The following is a 20,207-nucleotide window of genomic DNA, read 5'->3' on the forward strand; positions in this document are numbered from 1 at the left end:
TAAATATTAATACTTTGTTAAATTTAAATTTAAAATATAAAAAATATTTTAATAATTTATTTAAAAAAAATCCATGAATATCTTAAAGCCCAATATCAAACAAGCTGACTACAGATAAGGATGATATCCATAGGCCCACAGCCACACCAACTGTCGGTCAGAATGATAACTAATCATTAATGCTTTTTTATTGTATTATCTTTTTCCCATGCCTTTTGATAACAAAATCATAATTAAAGTCATTTTCTTATTATCTACTTATTAAATTACAATAAAGCTAGGGTTTATCGAGAGATAAAAAGTGAAATATTATTTATCTTTAACCAATCTATTTATTTTAACAGCAAAATCCCAAATTGTTATTATTTTTTTATTATTTTTTATATTTTTTTAATTAAATCTTATATAATAAATCATCTATCATCCTTTCTTAAAACTAGTAAAAATATAATTTTAAAAATCTTTAAAATGATATATCATTCAACATCTTTTAACTTTCTCTAGTTTATCTCAACACTCAATTTATTAATTATAATATTATTTTTTTATTATATAATGATACTTTATAAAAAAATTTATCAAAATAATCTTGACCTCTTTATTTTATCATCCATCATTATTATTTTTTTCTCTCCAAATTAAAAAAAAAAAAACAAATTCTTAACGACTTAGTGTCTTATTAAATTAAATTATATAACTCATTCTATATAAAATTTTAAAATTAAATTGACAAATAATACATTAATAAAGATTTTGCGGGAATGACAAATCTAATTTTTTATTATAAGGAGATAGCCCAAGATTGAGTACACGTGTATAAGAAAAGATAGAAATAATGACCGATATGTATTTAATTTAAACTTAAAGAAATTTAATTTTAATGTTTGGTTGATAGTTCGAATTTAATGCTTCTATTTCACTTTATCACACTCATCTAACTTTTTTTTTTTTTTTATCTAAATTTATTATTTACATTAGTTTAAGTTATAACATTTTTAGAAATAATCGAATATATCTTAAATAATCTTCACTTAAAATTATAAATGATTTTAAATCAATTATTATAACGTCTAGATCATGGATTGGTTATATAGTAGGAAATTTACCAAATCCAATTATTGAAGAAAGTAGCGATAATATTTTTTTTTTTTGTTTTTTTCCAACTTAAGATCAGTTATTTAGTTTACGAAATCAAAATAAAATTTATTTAAATCAAACAAGACTTAATATTCCCAACTGAACCACTTTCAAGTTTTGAATAATAATAATTCTCAGCTACAAGTCAGCCTTCTTCTTTCTCTCTCCTCCCTTTTGATTTCGCCGGTAAGACATACGGTTTGCCCGCGTTTTGATAATTTCATTTCTGCAAATAACCGCTTCAATTCTCAAGAACTTTTTCAATTTTCAATCGTAGATAGAGAAAAAGAGAAGGAATCAAGTGAATGTATATGTATATATCAGATTTCTCGATTGTATTGCTCATCAGGAAACTGTAGTATGATGATTCTTGGATACAATTTGCACTGGTGAATTAGGTATTATCATCTACTTGTGTACTCGTAAGCTTCTAAATCAACCAGGTGGAACTGTGGAAGGTAGATTTGATCTTCTGTATATTAAATTCATTTTCTGCTGTTTGTTCGTTTGGATCGGTAGTGATTACGAGGTTCTGCACGTATTCATGTTAGTTGAATGATACCTAGGTCGTCGTTCAATAGAGGAAAAGAGATTAGAAAAAAGTTAACGGATAATGAGTATGGATATTACTGAGGTTACGATTTTGCATCATGTTGCGCTTGTACTTCTTCTACTCTGGTGGCTAACTCTGTTCGACCGCTGCAACTCAATTGCTTATCTTCTATCCTTCATCTATCTCTATCTGGTGAGAGTTTCGGAACTGAGATCTTATTATCGGGATCCTTACAGTTTAACTTACGTTTGCTGACGCTTTTCCTTTTTGTTCTTAAGGTTCATGATAGGTACTTAATGAGATTGAAGAAGAAGCTGCAGTTCGATGAACGGAGACAAAATAATCAAAGACGGGTAAACTGTGATGGTTTCTTTGTTTTAGTTAATTTATCATATTATTTGTTAGTTTTATTTTGCCTTCAAGATATAAGAGGTTCTCCAGATATAATTACTGCTACCATGGTCTGCATTTTGGAGAGTTTGAGGTGTTGTGTAAACCGACATTTTAACTCTTCATCGAAGATGAAATACTGCTATTTATTTGTGTTACATTATCCTCTATTGTTTTTGAACAAGTAGATTCAATCAAATGAGTCCTGAATAGCCCCGATTTTGATTTCACATAGTGAATAAGCCAATACTTATGTCACCCAAAATAAACGAAAACATGCATCAGAGCTGACTCCCTAGACATATACTTTTCACTACAAAAAGGATAGGACATACCCCTAACTCAAAATGGCAAAGATTCAAAGGAAAACCAAAAAGGTACAGAAAGATAGAGACTAAAAAGCAATCAGTGGGCCATTAATGAGCCCTGATTTATTCTCTACAATTGTAGTCTACTGTATATATTGAATGGATAATTTAAGCTGGTGTTGTAATCTTTCTGAGTTTCTTTTTTCTATTGTATGCAAAAACTGAATTATTGAATTGGTTTTGTTATTGATGACTATGGATGCTTGATCCATTAGTTTCTCTTGGTGTTTCATAATTATTGATAGAATGGGAAAATGCAGAAGTTGGACTGAGTGATTCTTTTGTAGGTACTTTGTGATTCTGAAACTGTGCGGTGGTTGAATTATGCAGTTGAAAAGATGTGGACAGTTTGTATGGAGCAGATTGTTTCACAGAAAATTCTTTTACCCATAGTACCTTGGTTCCTGCAGAAATATAAACCATGGACTGCGGTAGGGATCCACCTTTTTATCTTTTCACACAGCAAACGGCTTTCTACAGTTCCCTATGTGATCTCATTGCTCAATATTTGCCTTCCAATTTTAATTTAACTAAGGAAACAGTATTGGATACTGGGGCATTATTTTGTATATGTTTTTCATTGTACACTTATGCGACTTATGGATCTGATAATTGTTGAAGGCAACCTTTGCCTCTCATATACATAAAGTGTTGAATAAAACTAATGACAGATACTGTGTTATGTTGTTTCTACAAACATGCAGAAGGAAGCTGCAGTCCAATCTCTCTATATGGGAAGATCACCACCAGTATTCACTGAAATGAGGGTTCTTCGTCAATCAACTGGTGATGACCACTTGGTATGGATATAATATCATGGAACCGCCATGCATTGTTATAGAAACAATCCAAATTCCTTTATGCTATATGGGTCATTGAACATTTGTAGGTCTTGGAGTTGGGGATGAATTTTTTGACTGCTGATGATATGAGTGGAATCCTCGCTGTGAAATTGAGGAAAAGACTGGGCTTCGGAATGGTGGCAAAGTTGCATCTGACAGGGATGCATATTGAAGGCAAAGTAGGTAACATTATGTACGACAGTTGTTTATTATGCTTTTTACATTCAATTTTAAGAGAACTTTTACATCTTGCTATAGTTGGTTCAACACACCATTATGCTAAAAACTGCTCAGGATTATATGCTATATAAAGACAATACACTTCTTTTACTCTACTTTCACAAGAAAAAATGCCAAAAATCAGGAAAAAATTAACCTGTTCTTTCCCTTATTTTTCTTTTAAAAGGGACAACTTTTTATTAAAAAGAACACAACACAACCATATCTGTCTTCCTTCCCTTCTTATATTACACTCTCATGTAACATATTGTAACGCAACCATATCTGTCTTATCGGGAATTCCAATAACAACTGAAGCAATCATTGTTTATAGACAAAGGTTGAAGCATCTTATATGGAATCAGATGCTATCGTTGAGAAGAAACTATGATTTGAAAATTGTATCCTTTTTACTGTGTGGGACATTGCATTGTTACCATTTTGGTGACTATATTATCCCTTCCTAATCTCTTTCATGATATACTGAACTGCCAGTTCACTGTACATCCCAAAACATTAATATTGAAATACTCTAGTTGTGAATATTCTCCAGGTAATGTTAGGGGTTAAGTTCCTCCGCCATTGGCCATTTCTGGGCCGTTTGCGGCTGTGCTTCGTTGAACCTCCATATTTTCAAATGACGGTGAAGCCACTTTTCTCTCACGGACTTGATGTTACTGAAGTTCCAGGCATTGCTGGATGGCTGGTAGTTTGTCTTATACTGCAGGGGCAATATTTACTAACATCTCATTCTGACAGAAAATATATTAACTGTTTTCCTTTCATTGATTAGGACAATCTTCTGGCCCTTGCATTCGAACAGACACTAGTGGAGGTGACCTTTTTGCCTACAGACACTTCTATTGTACTTTATCCACTCAAAGAAGTACTCATATATCATTATTTTCTGATTATTAGTAGTTATAATTTTGCAGCCTAATATGCTGGTAGTTGACATGGAGAAATTCGTTTCCCCACAAGAAGGTAATTATTTATAGAGGAAAAAACCTCTGCCCGTATACAACTACAATCTCTGCTTATTATGAAATTTTTCCTAAAAACATTCTTCTTACAGAACCTTGTTCAATTAGGGGATCTATTAACCTTGAGTTTATGTTTCTTTATATGTTTACATTGCTTTCTCTTTGGTTGTGCTTCTAGTAGACATAGTCCACATAGTACCTAAGACTTAAGTTCAACAAAAGAAATAAGATAATTGACTTTACACTCTACTGGGGGAGAAGGTAGTTAGACATGTATAATGTGATGATTATTTTATGTTGCATCTTCCCTTTTGGTTAATGATGTACATTAGTTTGAGAAACAGAGGGTGTCATACTATCAGCTACTTGTTTCTTTTTGGCTTCAAGCTATGTGTCTATTGAACATCAGTCCTCTCATAATGCAATTGATTGTATTTCTTTCTCTAAATGAAACTGACTCTCATGTCATTGATTTACTTCAAAGTGGATGTGTGTGATGTACTGAATGGACTGTTTGCACTTTTTCTGTGGTTCTGATGTTTTGATGTTTGTATAAAAAACTTCTAAACCCGAAAGGTTCCTAATAACGAAAAAATGTGATTTTCTTATTTGATTTTCACAGAACCTTGGTTCTCTGTGAATGAGAAGGAGCCTCTGGCTTATGCCTTGGTAGAAGTTATTGAAGCAGCAGATATGAAGCCTTCAGATTTAAATGGTAAGACTGCACTTCATTATTTCATAGTTACCTACCACAGCTAAACATTCTAAATAGCTGAGTACCAAATGGATCCGCCTTTCAGGATTGGCTGATCCTTATGTGAAAGGGCAACTTGGTCCATACAGATTCAGGACTAAGACACACAAGAAAACACTGTCTCCAAAGTGGCATGAGGAATTTAAGATCCCCATATTTACATGGGAGTCTCCAAATACCTTATCCATTGAAGTCCGTGATAAAGACCATTTTGTTGATGATATCCTTGGGTAACGATTCATAACCCATATGATCTCTGCCTTTTATTTTTTATTTTTTAAATAATGCTTATTTTAAATAAAAATTAGTGAATTGCAATTTCAATAATACAAGCTAGAAAAAGAAACAAAATTAAAACATAAAATGGAAAGGGGGAATGAGAATCACTTCATAGTTCCAAACCAACATGCTTAATGTAGGAGTAAAACTATAAAAAAAATGCTTCAATACTAAAGTTTCTAGACAGCATATCTCTTTTTCCCTCCTTCAAATTGATATATCATTTATTTAAAGCCAAAATGCCACAAAATGTCTCTAATTTTTCTTTCATATTTGTGGTGGCAAGTGAGAACCACATATTGAAGATTTCTCTCAAAGAAAATGAAACATTCCATCCCACCTAGGACTTAGTGCTTTTATTTTTTATTTGGAAATATATCTCTCCCATTTAATACAACTCCAAGTTTAATGAGACAATTGCCCTGCAGATTCACAAACTTTTTAAAACAATGTTGACCCTCTTTGCAAAGAAAGAAAGAAAGAAAGACAATTTCCTTGCAGATTCACAAGTACATGTCTCATTCTTGGAATGCCATTCTTCTGCTGTTTTTTTCCTAACATCAATTCTTCCTCACAGTGACTGCTCTGTGAACATTACGGAATTTAGGGGTGGGCAGAGAAATGACATGTGGTTACCTCTTCAGAACATCAAAATGGGGAGATTGCATCTTGCTATTACTGTTATCGAAAGCCAGAACAAGGTAAAATTCTGTAATGCATTGCTTAGATCCACCAAGATGATGCACCTTTCTTCCCCTCTCTCCAAAAAGAAATTAATCTTCTATAACAGATTGTTTGAAATTAAGATTAACCACTGTAACAGCATGTTAATATCCAATATTGGTGCAGATGAAAGAGGAGTTGTTTGAGGATGAAACCTTAAATGAGGATTATGAAGGTAATTCCTCGAATGATCCAAATCAGACAACTCGACAAAGTTCATTCTCATCTAAAGCATCGGAGAAGTCACCAAGAGTGGCTGACAAATTTGAGAAGTCACCAAGAGTGGCTGATAAATTTGAGCCGATTGACATTGATGGACAAGATGAGACAGGCATATGGGTGCATCAGCCAGGAAGTGAAATTCCACAAATTTGGGAGCCTCGGAAAGGAAGGAGGAGTGGTCATCTGGACCCACAAACCAATGTGGAAGGTAATGAAATGGGAAGTTTCCAGTCGGGTTCCCCACGTGAGGGTAGCAGCACAGATGAAAGTATGGAAGGAAACAAAGAACAATCAAAGAACAAAATTATGAGAGGTCTTCAGAAAATAGGCGGAGTATTTAACAGGAGTAACACTAAGAAAGATTATTCTTCTAGTGTCATCGATGAAGTAGTGCCTCCATCCCCACATGTGAATCTGAAACCAGTCAACAGGAAGAATGTTAATTTAAAGCTGGTGGTGGACAAGAGTGATCTTCCTCCTTCCGTGTCTTCCTCCGATGATAAAGCAAGTCCAGAGGGGGAACGTGAGAAGAACATGAAGGGTATCATCAAACATGCGGGAAAATCTGCTGCTCGCAGTTTGAAACACGTGCTTTCCCGTAAAGGCTCGAAACTCAATGGTGAGGCAGTGGGGGAGGTCTCTGTTGATGGTGGTGATTCAGACTCTTCAGTCGAAGAAACTCTAATGCCAATAGATGAAGGGGTGATTCTTCATGTTGTGTCTAATCCTACTCCTACTCCTGCTAATAGTTCTTTTAAATCTAAAGAAATTACCGAGACAAGTTGAAGACTTTTCTGGGAAGGGCCAACAAACATTCAAAGACGATCTCTGAGGTTTCCAGATTCATTCAAACAACTGAAGGTATGATTCTCGTCGCTACTTTTCCTGCTCTTGTGTGTTTTCCTTTCTTTTATGTCTTCTAGTATGATTTCTGTAAATGCTGCTGAATTGGTGTCTTTGTATTGCTTAGATTTTGGAAAATGTGGAAATGCAAAATGATTTGTCAAATATATATAGATGGAGATTTTGAGTATTTCTTTGTACCTAATAAATATACAAATAGATTTCCCTATTTCTTTACATATCCCAATCCTACCCTAGGCAGTTTATTTCTTCTTTTTACCGGCGAGAATGGGCTGAATCTGCAACCTACGGCTGAAAGCTTCGTTGAAAAGAAAACGAGTCTGGAAGGCAGAAACGGTGGGAAGCCATGCCAAGCAAGCCACTGGTGCAAAAAGAACAACCCCCATTCCGTAGTCATAAGCCCTTGCAAAAACACTGGTAAATTTCCATAATCCAGTGTCTTCTATCCATGGTCTCAAAACTTGTGCTACCTGAAAAATTATTAAAAAAAGAATGAGTTAGAAAAGAACAACCCAACTAATTGAAGCTAAAGTCTTTTTAATTAGCTTTTTACCAATATCATGCCCCAAGCAGTTGGCAAAAATGCCAAACAGCAGACAACCAGGTCTTTCATTGACAGTTTGCAGATGAACGAGAGTGTGATTATTGTTGTCAATACGCCTATAAATATGAACGCTTTGAAGAGCCTGAATGCGAGCTGATGATTAGCGCTCAGCCTATTTCTCCCTATATTGACCACCTGGTTTCGTGTTTCCAAACACGTTAAAGGAAAGGAATTCCAAAAAGAAATGAAGGGGGTATAAAAAAATCTTACCTTTACCAATAGGAAAATCGCGATGATGACTATCCAGGAGAGGACGTACACTACAAAATTCTTGCTCTTCCCAGAAATATCGAGATGATAGACCAAACCATACTGATAAATGAAAAAGCGTAAAGACAGAAGTAGTTCAATCAACCGAGAACCAATTCCACAGTAACGAAGATGAGATTGCTCGACATTCCACCAAGACTGCCAGCTCTTATCCTCTTGAATACCGATTCCTCCCTGCTGTTTAATCCATTTATTCCAATCCTTCCAGTCATCAACTATCTTGCTCCAGTCAAAACCAGACGGGTTAAAAAGAAAAGGAGCAAACAGCCACGTCAACGAAGTGAACCAAATCGCATAAGTAACTAAAACATATGCCATTGTGTTCTGGTAAGATCTCCTAAACAGGTCGTAAACTATTAATAGGAGAAGCAGTTCGAATCCTTTCACAAAGTGGCTTCTTGAATATAACCTGTAGTTCTCAGTGAAGCTGGCGTGAAATACCACAACCTTACGTCCGGTTGGCCTGTACTTAGCTCCTCCATGGAGAATTGTTCGTCCGTAATAGTGAGCTTTTGTACCGAGTGAGAATGTGAAGAAAACAGCAGCCAGTTGGAATTGCATAAGAACGAAATCCTTAATGGCTGTCAGAAATCCTCTTTCGAGTCCAATTTCCACCACCATTGGTAAACCTGTCAAGAGTCCCAGCTGGATAAATGACTGAGAAGCTAATGCTGTTTCTAGGGATCTTATGTTCTTCACTCTAGCCTCCAGAAGGAAGGCTTTCTCTAATCCACTCAGGACAAGGTATAGCTGACCGTAAAGAAATACGTATATTCCAATTACGGATAACTGCAGAGGATCATATAAAGTTATAATTGCAATCGATTGAGGAAAAAAAGTTATAAATAAAAAATAAAATTACCAGGCTATTGAAGTAAAACCCGATGGTTGTGAAGTAACATGAAAGCATCCTGAAAAAATCAAACCGACGTCCCAACCTGTAAATGTCGCGACTTAGAGTTTGTTCACTGTTACCGTTTGCCACCTTGGCTTCGAACTTCGAGATCTGATTTAAGCCCACGTCTCGACCTTTGCCCACTTGCATATACTCCTGGAATGTAATACATCCCCTTCTCAAAGTAGAATTAAATCCTGAAAAAAGATATGATTAATTATTATTCTTTAATGCAATAAGAAGCTATAATTAAGAGGAGAGAGCCAATGTGCACCTGCATAAACATCCTCACTCAAGTTAATTGTCTTTGAGGCTTTGCTTATACCACCTCTTGTCAAGTGGAAGATTCGGTCGAATAAATCTGGATGTCCATAATGAAAACGGACCCTGTTTGTTAACATAAAATGTTTGATTCTCAGATTTTCTATTTCATATGTAAACATGGGTTTCGGTTCAAAATAGTCAGACTTAATTACCGAAGAGGATTAGCCAGAAGTCTCTGGCCAATTGTGGCGAAGCTGGCTTCCTGATATGACATAAACCATGCTAAAGATGACACACTGCAACAGAAAACCAAACACTTTATTATCTTCTTCTTTTCTTTCTAAATCTCGTATGAAAAGGATTTGATACCTTCCAGTGAAAATGTGCTCTCTTAGACCAATGATGGTTGGAGCACGTGGCTTTAAGAACTCTTGTAAAAGATTTCGAATCTTGAAAGCCTCTTCCATATAGTTATCCTGTTGTAACAATGGTGGCGATATGAGATAATTGCTGGTTCATGTTATCTATTAATAAAGAAATACCTGGTTCATGTCAATTGCTTGGAGAGCTTCACCACGTGTGAAGATAATGGAATGATTCTGATTTTCAGGTTTCCCCTCTCCAATGTTTGGTGAACCAGGAAGTTTTATTCGATAAATTTCCTGTAAAGTTGTAACAATGACAAATAAGCAATCCACATCATAGTTCAGTATCTCATTATATAATACTGATACGATAATCCTATGTGATTTGAATCGATTAGGATATTATTATTCTTATCACCTAATGGTAGCTATCATATAAATAGGAGATTACCTGGTCGAGACCATTCACAGCTTTAACTAAAACAGATGAGTAGACCTTTCGTGGTCTTTTATTATATGCAATAAATTCCTCCTTCTCCTCAACATAAGCAATACGCAAAGACGGGTACCTTTATACAGGCAATTTAAAACTATGGTCAATTAATAGCTAAACATAATAATACCAAAAGAAAATGAAGAACAGTAGTGAAAGAAGGTTTACCTTATCATTAAATCAAGAATGTCCTGGGCTTGGGGATCTCCACAAGCCTTCTGTTTTCCATAAATTTGGCAAGAAACTATGTGAGAGAATTTCATGTCTGCTATAGCATCTAGTTGAGCCAATAGAGCATCATTTCCCTTTTCAAGGCCATCATAACCTCGGCAAAAATCTGAAGAAAAATAACTAGGCTATCTCAAGATTTCATTTTTTCTTTTCTTCTTAAATCTCATATTTTAAAGTAATCAGTCATTGAAAAACACATGCATTACACACCTTCATCTGAAGCCATGTCCAGGAAAGCTTGTAACTTTAAGGCTTCCCTGTAGTACATCATTCCTCGAACTGTTCTACATATCAATGGAGATGAATAAATGGTATACTGGTAACTGGTTTACATAGCATGATATATACAATGCCTGATAGCACGGTTTGAAGTAAGGAAATATATATATGTCTACTACCTGTTCTGCTAAGGGTCTGGCCCCTGAAAGAAGCCCAATTTCTAAGATCTTCATCTTCCTCATTTGAATAATCCAAATTGTTTATTCCAAACCGTTCCAAGAAGTTCTTCCACTCATCTAATGAAATAATTTGAAGAATAAGAGTTTATTTGATTACAAACTACACAACTGAGAAATGTGAACCCACAACAACCTGGATATATCTTCTTCATGTAGAAGCAGATGGAAACATCTTCTCCTTGGCTTGAATGGAGTTCCTTGTTTGAAAATTTAACTTCTTCCATGTAATGTGGTGTCAGAATACTGTATTAAGTAGGTATATCTTAGATCAATATTCAAATAATCCAAGATCGAATAAGGCCTAAAATAAGGGGAGTAATATTCACATCACCTGAACGATAACATGCTACGCACTTTAGGAGCACGGGGAATATCCATAAAAAGAGAGGTAGCAAAGAATGACATGCGTCTTCGAGCATCTATGTTTGAGGGTACGTCCATTGCTTCATCTTTGATAGTGAGCAATAAAAGGAACCGCTTTAACTGAAATTTTAAGATTCAAAAAAATTATAATACCTCCACCATCCATCTTTATTAAAAGTATTGTTGATATGTTTTCTAGTTTCTAATAAATTATTGTGTTACTACTATTCTCAAGTAAGAAAGAGAAGTCATGCTGATTATAAATAAATACCTGCTCAGTCAAAGAGTCCTCGTTTGCTAATGGAAAATGAATTGAATCCCTCGATGCAAATAATAGTGGTTCAATGTCGATACTGAAGAATTCAGCTTCCTCTGGTATTTGATTGGAGCTAACTGCATTAAGGGTTCTGAATATGGAAACACAATTTTGCATGAAGTGAAAGAATAATGGAGTTGTTTTGGAAAGAATAGATGTTGAATCACAGCTGACCTGGAACCCTTTAACATCATATCTTTTGCCACAACCTCAAACATATCCTGAAGCACTCTGACAACTTTGCCATGATGATCTTTATTTCCCTCAAGCTTAAATGAGACTAACATCAGCAAAAAACACTTCACCATGCAACTATCACATAAGAGGTAGAAAACTAACCAGGAGTTTAACTAAATGAATGCATTTAGCTTGTAAAGTTGGAAGCTCTCTCATGTTGAAATTTTCGAGAAGTGTCGATGTCTTAATGCTCTCTTCAAGTTCAAAAAAAATGCCAAAAATAATACTGAAAAGCAATACATGAAGCAATTTCAAAATTAAAAAGGCATATATAACAGTCACCATATTAACAACTGAAGAATATTCTTGTTATGACTACCTTATTTCTAGTTCACCCACCAAAAGTTTTTCAAGGACATATTTAAGAGAATCATAGGACTCCTTCACCGCACTAAACATGTTCCTATCTTTTGCAATTTTTTTATAGAGTACCGTATCCTTCCCCACAAAGTCTCTTGCAATGTTTATAGCAATTGAGAACTGAAACGAGGAGAAAATCAAAGATGAAGCTTGATCCAGCCAAAGTTGAACACAATAACAAGGAAATAAATGTAAGAAAACATACCTTATTTGCTAGAAGGAAAACAGGCCATCTGATCTGGCCAGAGAATAGCTCTGACGACATGGGCATTCTCATCAAATCCATCTCCCTGTTCCATTTGACATTTTTCTTTTAATGTGGAGACATAGCTTGGATGAAAAATGTAGCCGAGTATTAAAACGATGATGAATACCTGTTGCTTATGAAGTCTTCCTCTCGAAAGCTACCAATTATTTGATTCCAAACAAGTACGAATTTAACAATACCTTGAATATTATTTCTTTCGACTTCCTCTTCCTGTCATGCAATGACGTCAATCAATAGTGCAAGCACATAGACAAAGTCATAACCTAGCATGTTAATGATGTTAGTCATACCTTTCCAAGCTGTTTCTGAAAGAAGTGTTTTCTCAGTTTACCTTTTTCACCACTAGTGGAAGATGGGATAAGATGCTTGTTGAAGGCATGAGGCAAGGACTGAAATCTGCTTCTTAACATTCCCAGTGTCCGAATCTGTCTCAAAAATTAGGAGTGAATAAACCAAATGAAAATATTTGAATATTAAGTATTTGATACAAAAAACGTCTCACTTATAAAAAAATAAAAAAGTATTTGATATGTAGGTTGATTTGATAAAATGTGTAACTAATATCAGAAATTACTTAAAGTGATTTTAGATAACAATTATCTAATACACTTAATTCAGATAAGAAATTAATTATTTAGATTTATTGATAAGTTGTTGCCGCGGAATGATATAGTGATAAAGTATTATTGAAATCGTGTTATCAATTATTAACAAGAGAAAAATTAAAACTTACTTCACCAAGATGATGTAAGATTCCATATACTCCACCATATATGGAACAAAAAACTGAATACCAAATTTGTGTGTCCATAAAATAAACCTGAAAGAAATGGACACAAAAACAATGAAAATTTTGAACCACACACTCAGAAGTTGTTGAATAGTCCATTTCAGATTCAAGAATTATTAAATATGATAACATAAATAAAAATGGTCATTATTATTTTTTTTAAACTTACTATAATTACGGGAGCCCAAATAGCGACAATTGCCCCAGCATTACTCTTGACTGAATCAGTAAAAGATTCATGTTAGACATATGAAGTGAAACTATTAGCAATCTAAGATACTGATATCACCTCTTGGGAAGAGCTCGTGCCAATCATAATTCTTGACCCCAATTGTCATAATTTGCCGTGTTGGCTTGATGAGTGGTTTTATCTGCATGTCATGCAAACCTTAAATTATTAACCAATCTAAGCCAGCCTTTTGTCCACAAAAAAATCCACAATTCTCATCTTCAAATACATGAAAAAATGCTTCAAATAATTTACAATTATACGAGGAATCATTGAAAAGAAATGTACCACAACCTACTTACCTCAAAATTATAGCTGAATGAAAGTTTGCTCAATAATAGCAGCACCCAAAAAAATGTATACCTACAGGAGAAAAGGGTATCATATCTATGGTGTAAACAATTATACACCAATACAAAAGGTATAATAAATTATGGAAAATAAGGAAAGTACTTCACAAGAGAGACATGACTTTCTTGCATTCCACGTCCAATGTACAACTTAGGCTGCATGAAAAGGAAGTAATTCTTAAACCGCGAGGGAAAAATAAATGAGTACAATCCGAGTACTAAAGAATTGCGGAAGAAGAAGCAATACGCAATAAATACCAGTCTTACTTGTGTCCACCAAGACAGTATAGTGAACATTCGGCAATTTGAAGTTTCAACATATCTGCCAATTGCAGGTACAAAAAACAGAACCATTTCCACTCCATTGGTCATCAAGTAAAATAAAACGGCCACCATGTAGGAAGAATAACACCATTCTTCAAACCAGCTCCCTGATTTTGAGTAACAAGTATATTTCCCTCTCGATCTAGAATAGTACACCGGAAGAATGATATTCCATAAAATGGCAATAACCACCTTCATGACATGCTTTAGCTTCTGAGACGAGTCCATACTTGTTCTTGCTCTCCATGTAAATGCTATATCCAGAATTGCTGAGACAGTCACAAAAGGAAAATAATATAGCCTAGTGCATTTTAGCACAAACTGTTGTTGCCTTTCAGATAATTTGTAATTCTAGTTTGACTAGTTCTTTTTTGGAAAAAGTTCAATGTAATTTGAATCAATAGACATTTAACCAAAGCATGATGGGGGTGGAGGGGGTACAAACAGAATTAAAATAAGATGCTACAAAGCTTGATTGTGGATTAGCTTTGTTTGGAGGAATAAATAGGGATTAAAAAATCTGAACATATTAAGATAATAGAACTAGAAGGCTTCCACCAATGGCACCGAAAAATGTGACTGGATTTTCAAATTGGAGAGAAGATATATTTTGATCATTATTCTCATAATATGTTATACCTATTTATACAAGTTTAGGGATGATTTTTCTTAATTAGGGTAAATTAGAATTCTTAAATGATCTCAATTAATTTATTCCAATATATTTAAAAATAAATTAGAGAATAAAATAAAATAAATATAAACCTAGTTTGAATATTTTGACAGTAATCTTCAAATACAATCTAAAGGCATTAAGTTACCTTATTGACATTGGAAGGGGAGAAGTGTTTATTACCTTGTATAAGCTTGAGGACAGCAGAAGTGATGAAGATGCTCATAACATCCTCTAGTATTTCTGAGTCAAATATTTGCAATGGAGATTCTACTTCATGACACGCCAAAATAATCATAGCCTGGAAAATAATTAGTCTTAAATTATAAGAAAGAGAAAGATATACTATCAATATTCAGAACCACTTGGCAACTTCCAAAAATACCTGGAGTGCTAAGATAAAGAAACACCACATTCTGTCAAAATTCCTGAAAATCTGCCAGAACGACCGATGCTCTACAAAATTTGTCTTCCCCAACCATGTAGGCTCCAGCTTCTCACCAGTAGTAGTAACCTGAATACACAAAAGGGGCGGAAGAGATATTGTGAAAAGTTCTTTACAGAAGAAGAAAACATTCACAGAGAAAGCTAGATTCGAAACTCTGATCTCTGTATTTTTAAGCAGTTGACATAAAGTAGTTAACTATGGAATGTACACTATTTGGAAACTCGTATTTTGTCACGATGAAATTAAAAAATTGTGAAAGTAAAAGTGTAAAGTGATTTTTTTGCATTTGGTACGAGTTTAATTCGATGAAACTTTACTAAGTATAATTTTTTTGTCATCTTTTTTATCTACTTTTCGTATTTGCATTCTTGCCATTTTACCCTTACTTAAGACTAATAAGAGGATTTGGGGTTTTGGAGTAATGACAAGAGCTTAATTAAGACAAATCACATTTTCCTTGCTTTTTTTTGGACTTAGGAACATTAGGAAGAGTGGGTCTAAAAATTTGTCCCAATGTTTTAGAATGTGGTCCAAATTGTTTTAGTGATTACAATTTAAAGCCTAAATGTAGATTTTTTTTTATATCACATTGACAAACTCCCATAACAAAACAGGCATATCTGAAATTGCTGGGAACAGACTTTAACAAGGAAATGAAGAAATATTCTACCTGAATTTCTTCATCATTGCTTCCTTCTCTATTCTCCTGCTTGACCGTATTGCTGGCACCCTGAGAATTGGTTTTCCTATCAATCGACGAATATTGACAAATTCCGGTAACAAAACAGCCAAGTATATACGGATTGGTTCACAAGTATATCTGAAATTGCTGGGAAAAGACGTTTAAAAAGGAAACAAATAATATTCTACCCCAATTTCTTCATCATTGCTTCCTTCTCTATTCTCCGCCCTGACTGTATTGCTGGCACCCTGAGAATTGGGTTTTTTCCCATCAGTCGACGAATATGGAACACAGAAGAAGTTGTGGTTCAACTGCATGGGCCAACCTATTCCGAAACAATCAGGAGACCTATGGACATAAGGATAAAAGATTTATGAAGGCCTTAGCAACCAAAAAAATAAAACTTATTTAATGAAATGAAAATAATGATTAGAAAGTGAACTCAACCAGAAATACTCATTCAGGTCATCATAATTCCTCCATGTTGAATGATCAGCTGTTCCATTATTGTTTTTCTTTGCCTCCTTCAGTGATGAGGGAAAGGATATTATATAATGATGGAAGAAAAGAAAAATTGCGAGCTTCGTGTTACCTTACGAATGACCTTGTATATTGGAGATACAACATTGTTAAGAAAAGCCTCTGGCTCTCCTCCACAAGATGGCACAGCCTTTTGCCCCGTGGTCATGTCTACAGCACCAATTAACATACTGTGCAATTCATATACCATCTGAACAATAAAAACAGACAACAGGGACGGAAAATAGTTACAATGTTCTTAATTGGATGATAACTGACAGAAAGAGATACATTTAATTAAATTTCTTTCATTACTTACATGGTGAAAAATATAGCATAGACACTCTGGCATAAAACGCAAATTAGCAGCCTCTCCCCATATGAGAAGATAAAGACCTATATATAGAATTTTATATTGTTGAGCGTCCTCTTTTATAAATGGCAATCTGCAAAAGAACTTTGTATTCTTGAGCTAATAAAATTTATAAAAAAAAAAGAGTAACAAATATAATCTAGATTATGAATCTTACCTGATGTTGCGGCTTCTTCCCAAAAACTTGCACCAATATGTATAGTTCTTAAAAAATTTCTTCATCAATTCATCTAGAGCTGCATCTTCTAACTAATACCAAGACAAAATTGTGAATTTAATAACAATGAATAGAGGAACCAAAGTAAAAGGTGGATAAATGTAACAGAAATTTGTACCTTGTACAAATTAGCTGTCTTGGGACATCGTCGGATGTGGGCATTCGCGAGGAGTAATACTAGATGTTCCTTTTGATTGGTCACATTTCCTCTCTGAAAGGAGTTGTGCCAACAACAAATCATCAATACCAGAAAAATTTGCATAATATATCAAAACAAGCCTAAAATAACCTGGAAACCAAAGCATAATTGAAGCCAATCAAACAAATCCAAGTTTGGCAAACGTTTCTGAAAATCTTCAAGGAAAGGTAAACCACGAACATTTCGAACAGCAGCAACCGAAGCTTTAATCTGTAGTAGTACAGTTGTTTCATGAGTTTGTCAACAACCATTTATTCTATTGAAAATCTATCTCATCTCGTATTCACACCTCAGGAAATTGCATAATCGCTTGCTGAATACTCCCTTGTTCAAGTGGAAGTATGTTATAAGGCACATTAAAAGGTGATTTTGAATTGATGTCGTCCCTATCAGCAATGGCCTGTCATCAGTAAACAGAAGTCAAAACTATTGTATGATTACATATATTCTCAGAATGAAAAGAAATGAAGGAATTAAAGGTGAATCGAACCTTTGAACCAGCTGCTTTGCTTACAGTAGCCAATACTTGGAATAAAACGGAGACAACCGCATGTGCTTTGTTTAAATTCTCTCTGTGAAGATAATTTCAGGTTTTATCTTCCTCAAAGCAAAACTCAGAATCCATAGATATATATATATATACCTACCTATTTACGAGGTTATATTCTCTTCCATGAGTGTTGATGAACTCCTTGTACTCACAATAAACGCGCTTAAGTTCACGTATATCAGTCCTTTCCTTCCTTCTTCCAATAGTAAATACTTCATCCTGTTATATGCAGAAATCAAACATGAATGAATTTGGAATTTGGAATTTGGAACCAAATTTATACAATAAAATACTGAAAATCTAGAGGAAGGAAGTACCTGTTCAAGTCGCTGAAGAAGAGAAGTTTTGAACTGACGTACTCCTCTACCACTTGAACTCGGATCCAAGTTATGAGCCACTTCAAAAGCATGAAATCGGCCTGGAAATATACGGTAAATCCAAGTTTGAGTGGAAATTCTTCATAGATGACAATAAATTCGTAAGAACTTACATATATATGCAACACGAGGCTCTTCAACATGAATCAAATTAGCAACTCGAAGAAACTTTTGTATTTCCGGAGCCAAAGTGACAGGCAACTTCTCACTATCGAATGGCTCCGGAACCTGATCACGTTCTTCTCCGTAAGTGATTGCTCTAGTGTAGGGTTTCTGGTTTGTATTAATGTATGATCTTCTACTTGTACCTTCACCACTAGGCTCCGCAAGAACAATTTCACCGGAAGCCATTGTAGTGAGCTCGAAAAGTAACGACGTGCGATGAGTCGGGAGTATATATTGGGGGATTTACGGATCATATAGAACTCCATTGTTTGAAATGTTAACGAAACTTGCATTCTTTTTTCCTTTTCTGCTTTATGAAGACGCTTTTTGTGGTGAGATGGAAAGAGAAAGAGGGGAGGCGGTGGAGCTTTTTCACTTTTGCTTTTCATGGCGGGTGGTTATTTTCTCAGATCGACTTGGAGAAGAAGGAAGAAGAAAACTGTAATTGGCGGAAGAAATGAAAAGCATTCAAAAGTTTTATTTTCTTTTTATATTAAATACAAATATGACCCTAGAAATGATTACAACTATGAATATTTTTTAAATAATTGATAAAATATTTTCAATCTTATATGATAAAATTGTAAATTTTTTATTCAAAGTATTTTGGCGGAAATTTGACAAAATGACCCTAGTAACGACTTTTTGAAGGAAACGACAAAAGTCGGATAAAGTTTGAAAAAAAGATTTTTTTGGCCTGTCTAAACCGAAAATACTCTTTCGCGTGACGCGACGCATGATGTTCGTGACGCGAAGAAATGACCTAATAATGTTTGCAAAACTGATCTCGTGTTACGCGAGAGGTGTTTTGCGTGACACGAAAGGTGTTTTGCGTGACGCAAAGGGGTATTTTGGACTTTGTACATGTCGAAAATGTCATTTTTTGCAAACATTATCAGGTCATCTCTTCGCGTCATGACGCGAAAGGATATTTTGGACTTTCTTCATGTCGAAAATTTATTTTTTACTAATATTATCAGGTCATCTCCTCGCGTCACGACGCGAAAGGATATGATATTTTGGACTTTGTTCATGCCGAAAATTTATTTTTTACTAATATTATCAGGTCATCTCCTCGCGTCACGATGAGAAGTGGTATTTTCGTTCCAAAAAAAATCAAACTTTATCCAGGCCTAATTCATTTGTCAAATTTCCTTGTAGTATATTATTGAATTGTTTGAAAATAAGATAGAGAGATAGACGTGTAAAGGTAAGATTTTCTTTTAAGTGGGGTTTTGATTAGATCAGCTTTTTACTTAGTTTTATAATACAATAAAATTGCACTACCATGTGCATGTCAAAAGATATCATAAATATTAAATACTATTGATCATGCATGCATACAAAATTAAAAATAAATAAATGTAACACTAACTTTCCTCTAATGGGTTTTCTTCGTTCTTAAGAGTTTAAGCAAATTAAAAGTTTTATTTGGCCATTTTCAGAATTACTTATTTGGTAGGCTATAGCTGAGACATCATATGGAAAAAGAATGTGAAAACTATATATTCTTTACATGATTCTAATTTAACATATTATTTTGATTGGTAAAATATTTATAAATTAATATATTTGAAAAAAAAGGTAATTATTCAATTATGTTTTAACAGTATTTTCTTATAGTTCAAATAAGTTTAATCAACATAATTAAATGAACAAAATTATTTTCATCTGACTATATTCTAATCTATATATATATAATGATGCTTAATTTTTAAAATGTCCGGATTGCCGGGTCGAGAGTTGTGGTTAATTTGGATACTTGAGTCGGATTGTGGGTTGACCCGCCTTTAAATTTAAAACGGTTAAAAATAAAATTAAAAATGCTAGAGGTATGTTTCGAACTTGTAACC

General features: G+C 34.3%; 2 protein-coding genes across 4 annotated transcripts; one reads left to right on the forward strand and one right to left on the reverse strand.

Moving 5' to 3' along the window:
- Nucleotides 1-1,330: 1,330 nt before the first annotated feature.
- LOC124937636 (C2 domain-containing protein At1g53590-like) lies at nt 1,331-7,544 on the forward strand. 3 transcript variants are annotated; one of them, XM_047477930.1, is made up of 13 exons: nt 1,331-1,595; nt 1,689-1,882; nt 1,969-2,043; nt 2,736-2,879; nt 3,153-3,248; nt 3,338-3,469; nt 4,063-4,215; nt 4,303-4,344; nt 4,445-4,493; nt 5,115-5,207; nt 5,293-5,476; nt 6,103-6,226; nt 6,375-7,544. In XM_047477930.1, the coding sequence occupies exons 2-13, from the start codon at nt 1,751-1,753 to the stop codon at nt 7,254-7,256; spliced, it is 2,106 nt and encodes a 701-aa protein (XP_047333886.1). In that variant the 5' UTR covers nt 1,331-1,595; nt 1,689-1,750; the 3' UTR covers nt 7,257-7,544. The 3 variants fall into 3 exon arrangements, with proteins under 3 accessions (XP_047333886.1, XP_047333884.1, XP_047333887.1); XM_047477928.1 differs by having other exon boundaries at nt 1,704-1,882; XM_047477931.1 differs by lacking the exon at nt 1,331-1,595 and having other exon boundaries at nt 1,646-1,882.
- Nucleotides 7,545-7,567: 23 nt separating this feature from the next.
- Nucleotides 7,568-18,688, reverse strand: LOC124937637 (putative callose synthase 8). Its single transcript, XM_047477932.1, is given in 42 exon segments — nt 7,568-7,804; nt 7,888-8,073; nt 8,149-8,997; nt 9,071-9,300; nt 9,378-9,490; nt 9,580-9,663; nt 9,737-9,843; nt 9,910-10,029; nt 10,184-10,301; nt 10,394-10,562; nt 10,667-10,735; nt 10,855-10,971; nt 11,048-11,157; nt 11,246-11,397; nt 11,549-11,684; nt 11,768-11,862; nt 11,933-12,056; nt 12,150-12,310; nt 12,396-12,480; nt 12,565-12,668; nt 12,749-12,883; nt 13,192-13,278; nt 13,418-13,467; nt 13,538-13,619; nt 13,780-13,840; nt 13,931-13,983; nt 14,095-14,420; nt 15,008-15,125; nt 15,210-15,338; nt 15,943-16,002; nt 16,143-16,302; nt 16,402-16,478; nt 16,547-16,684; nt 16,793-16,919; nt 17,004-17,095; nt 17,182-17,274; nt 17,353-17,472; nt 17,552-17,662; nt 17,753-17,834; nt 17,910-18,031; nt 18,130-18,230; nt 18,303-18,688. Coding segments are annotated over 42 exon segments (5,928 nt in total). The 5' UTR covers nt 18,541-18,688.
- Between the last annotated feature and the right edge of the window lie 1,519 nt (nt 18,689-20,207).

Source organism: Impatiens glandulifera, chromosome 5, assembly GCF_907164915.1.
Source record: "Impatiens glandulifera chromosome 5, dImpGla2.1, whole genome shotgun sequence".
Lineage (NCBI taxonomy): Eukaryota > Viridiplantae > Streptophyta > Magnoliopsida > Ericales > Balsaminaceae > Impatiens > Impatiens glandulifera.

Coding starts and splice junctions, on each gene's coding strand:
- LOC124937636 (XM_047477930.1), top strand. CDS start 1,751: ATGAGTATGGATATTACTGAGGTTACGATTTTGCATCATGTTGCGCTT. Junction 2,880..3,152: donor AATATAAACCATGGACTGCG/GTAGGGATCCAC, acceptor ACAAACATGCAG/AAGGAAGCTGCAGTCCAATC. Junction 3,249..3,337: donor CAACTGGTGATGACCACTTG/GTATGGATATAA, acceptor GAACATTTGTAG/GTCTTGGAGTTGGGGATGAA.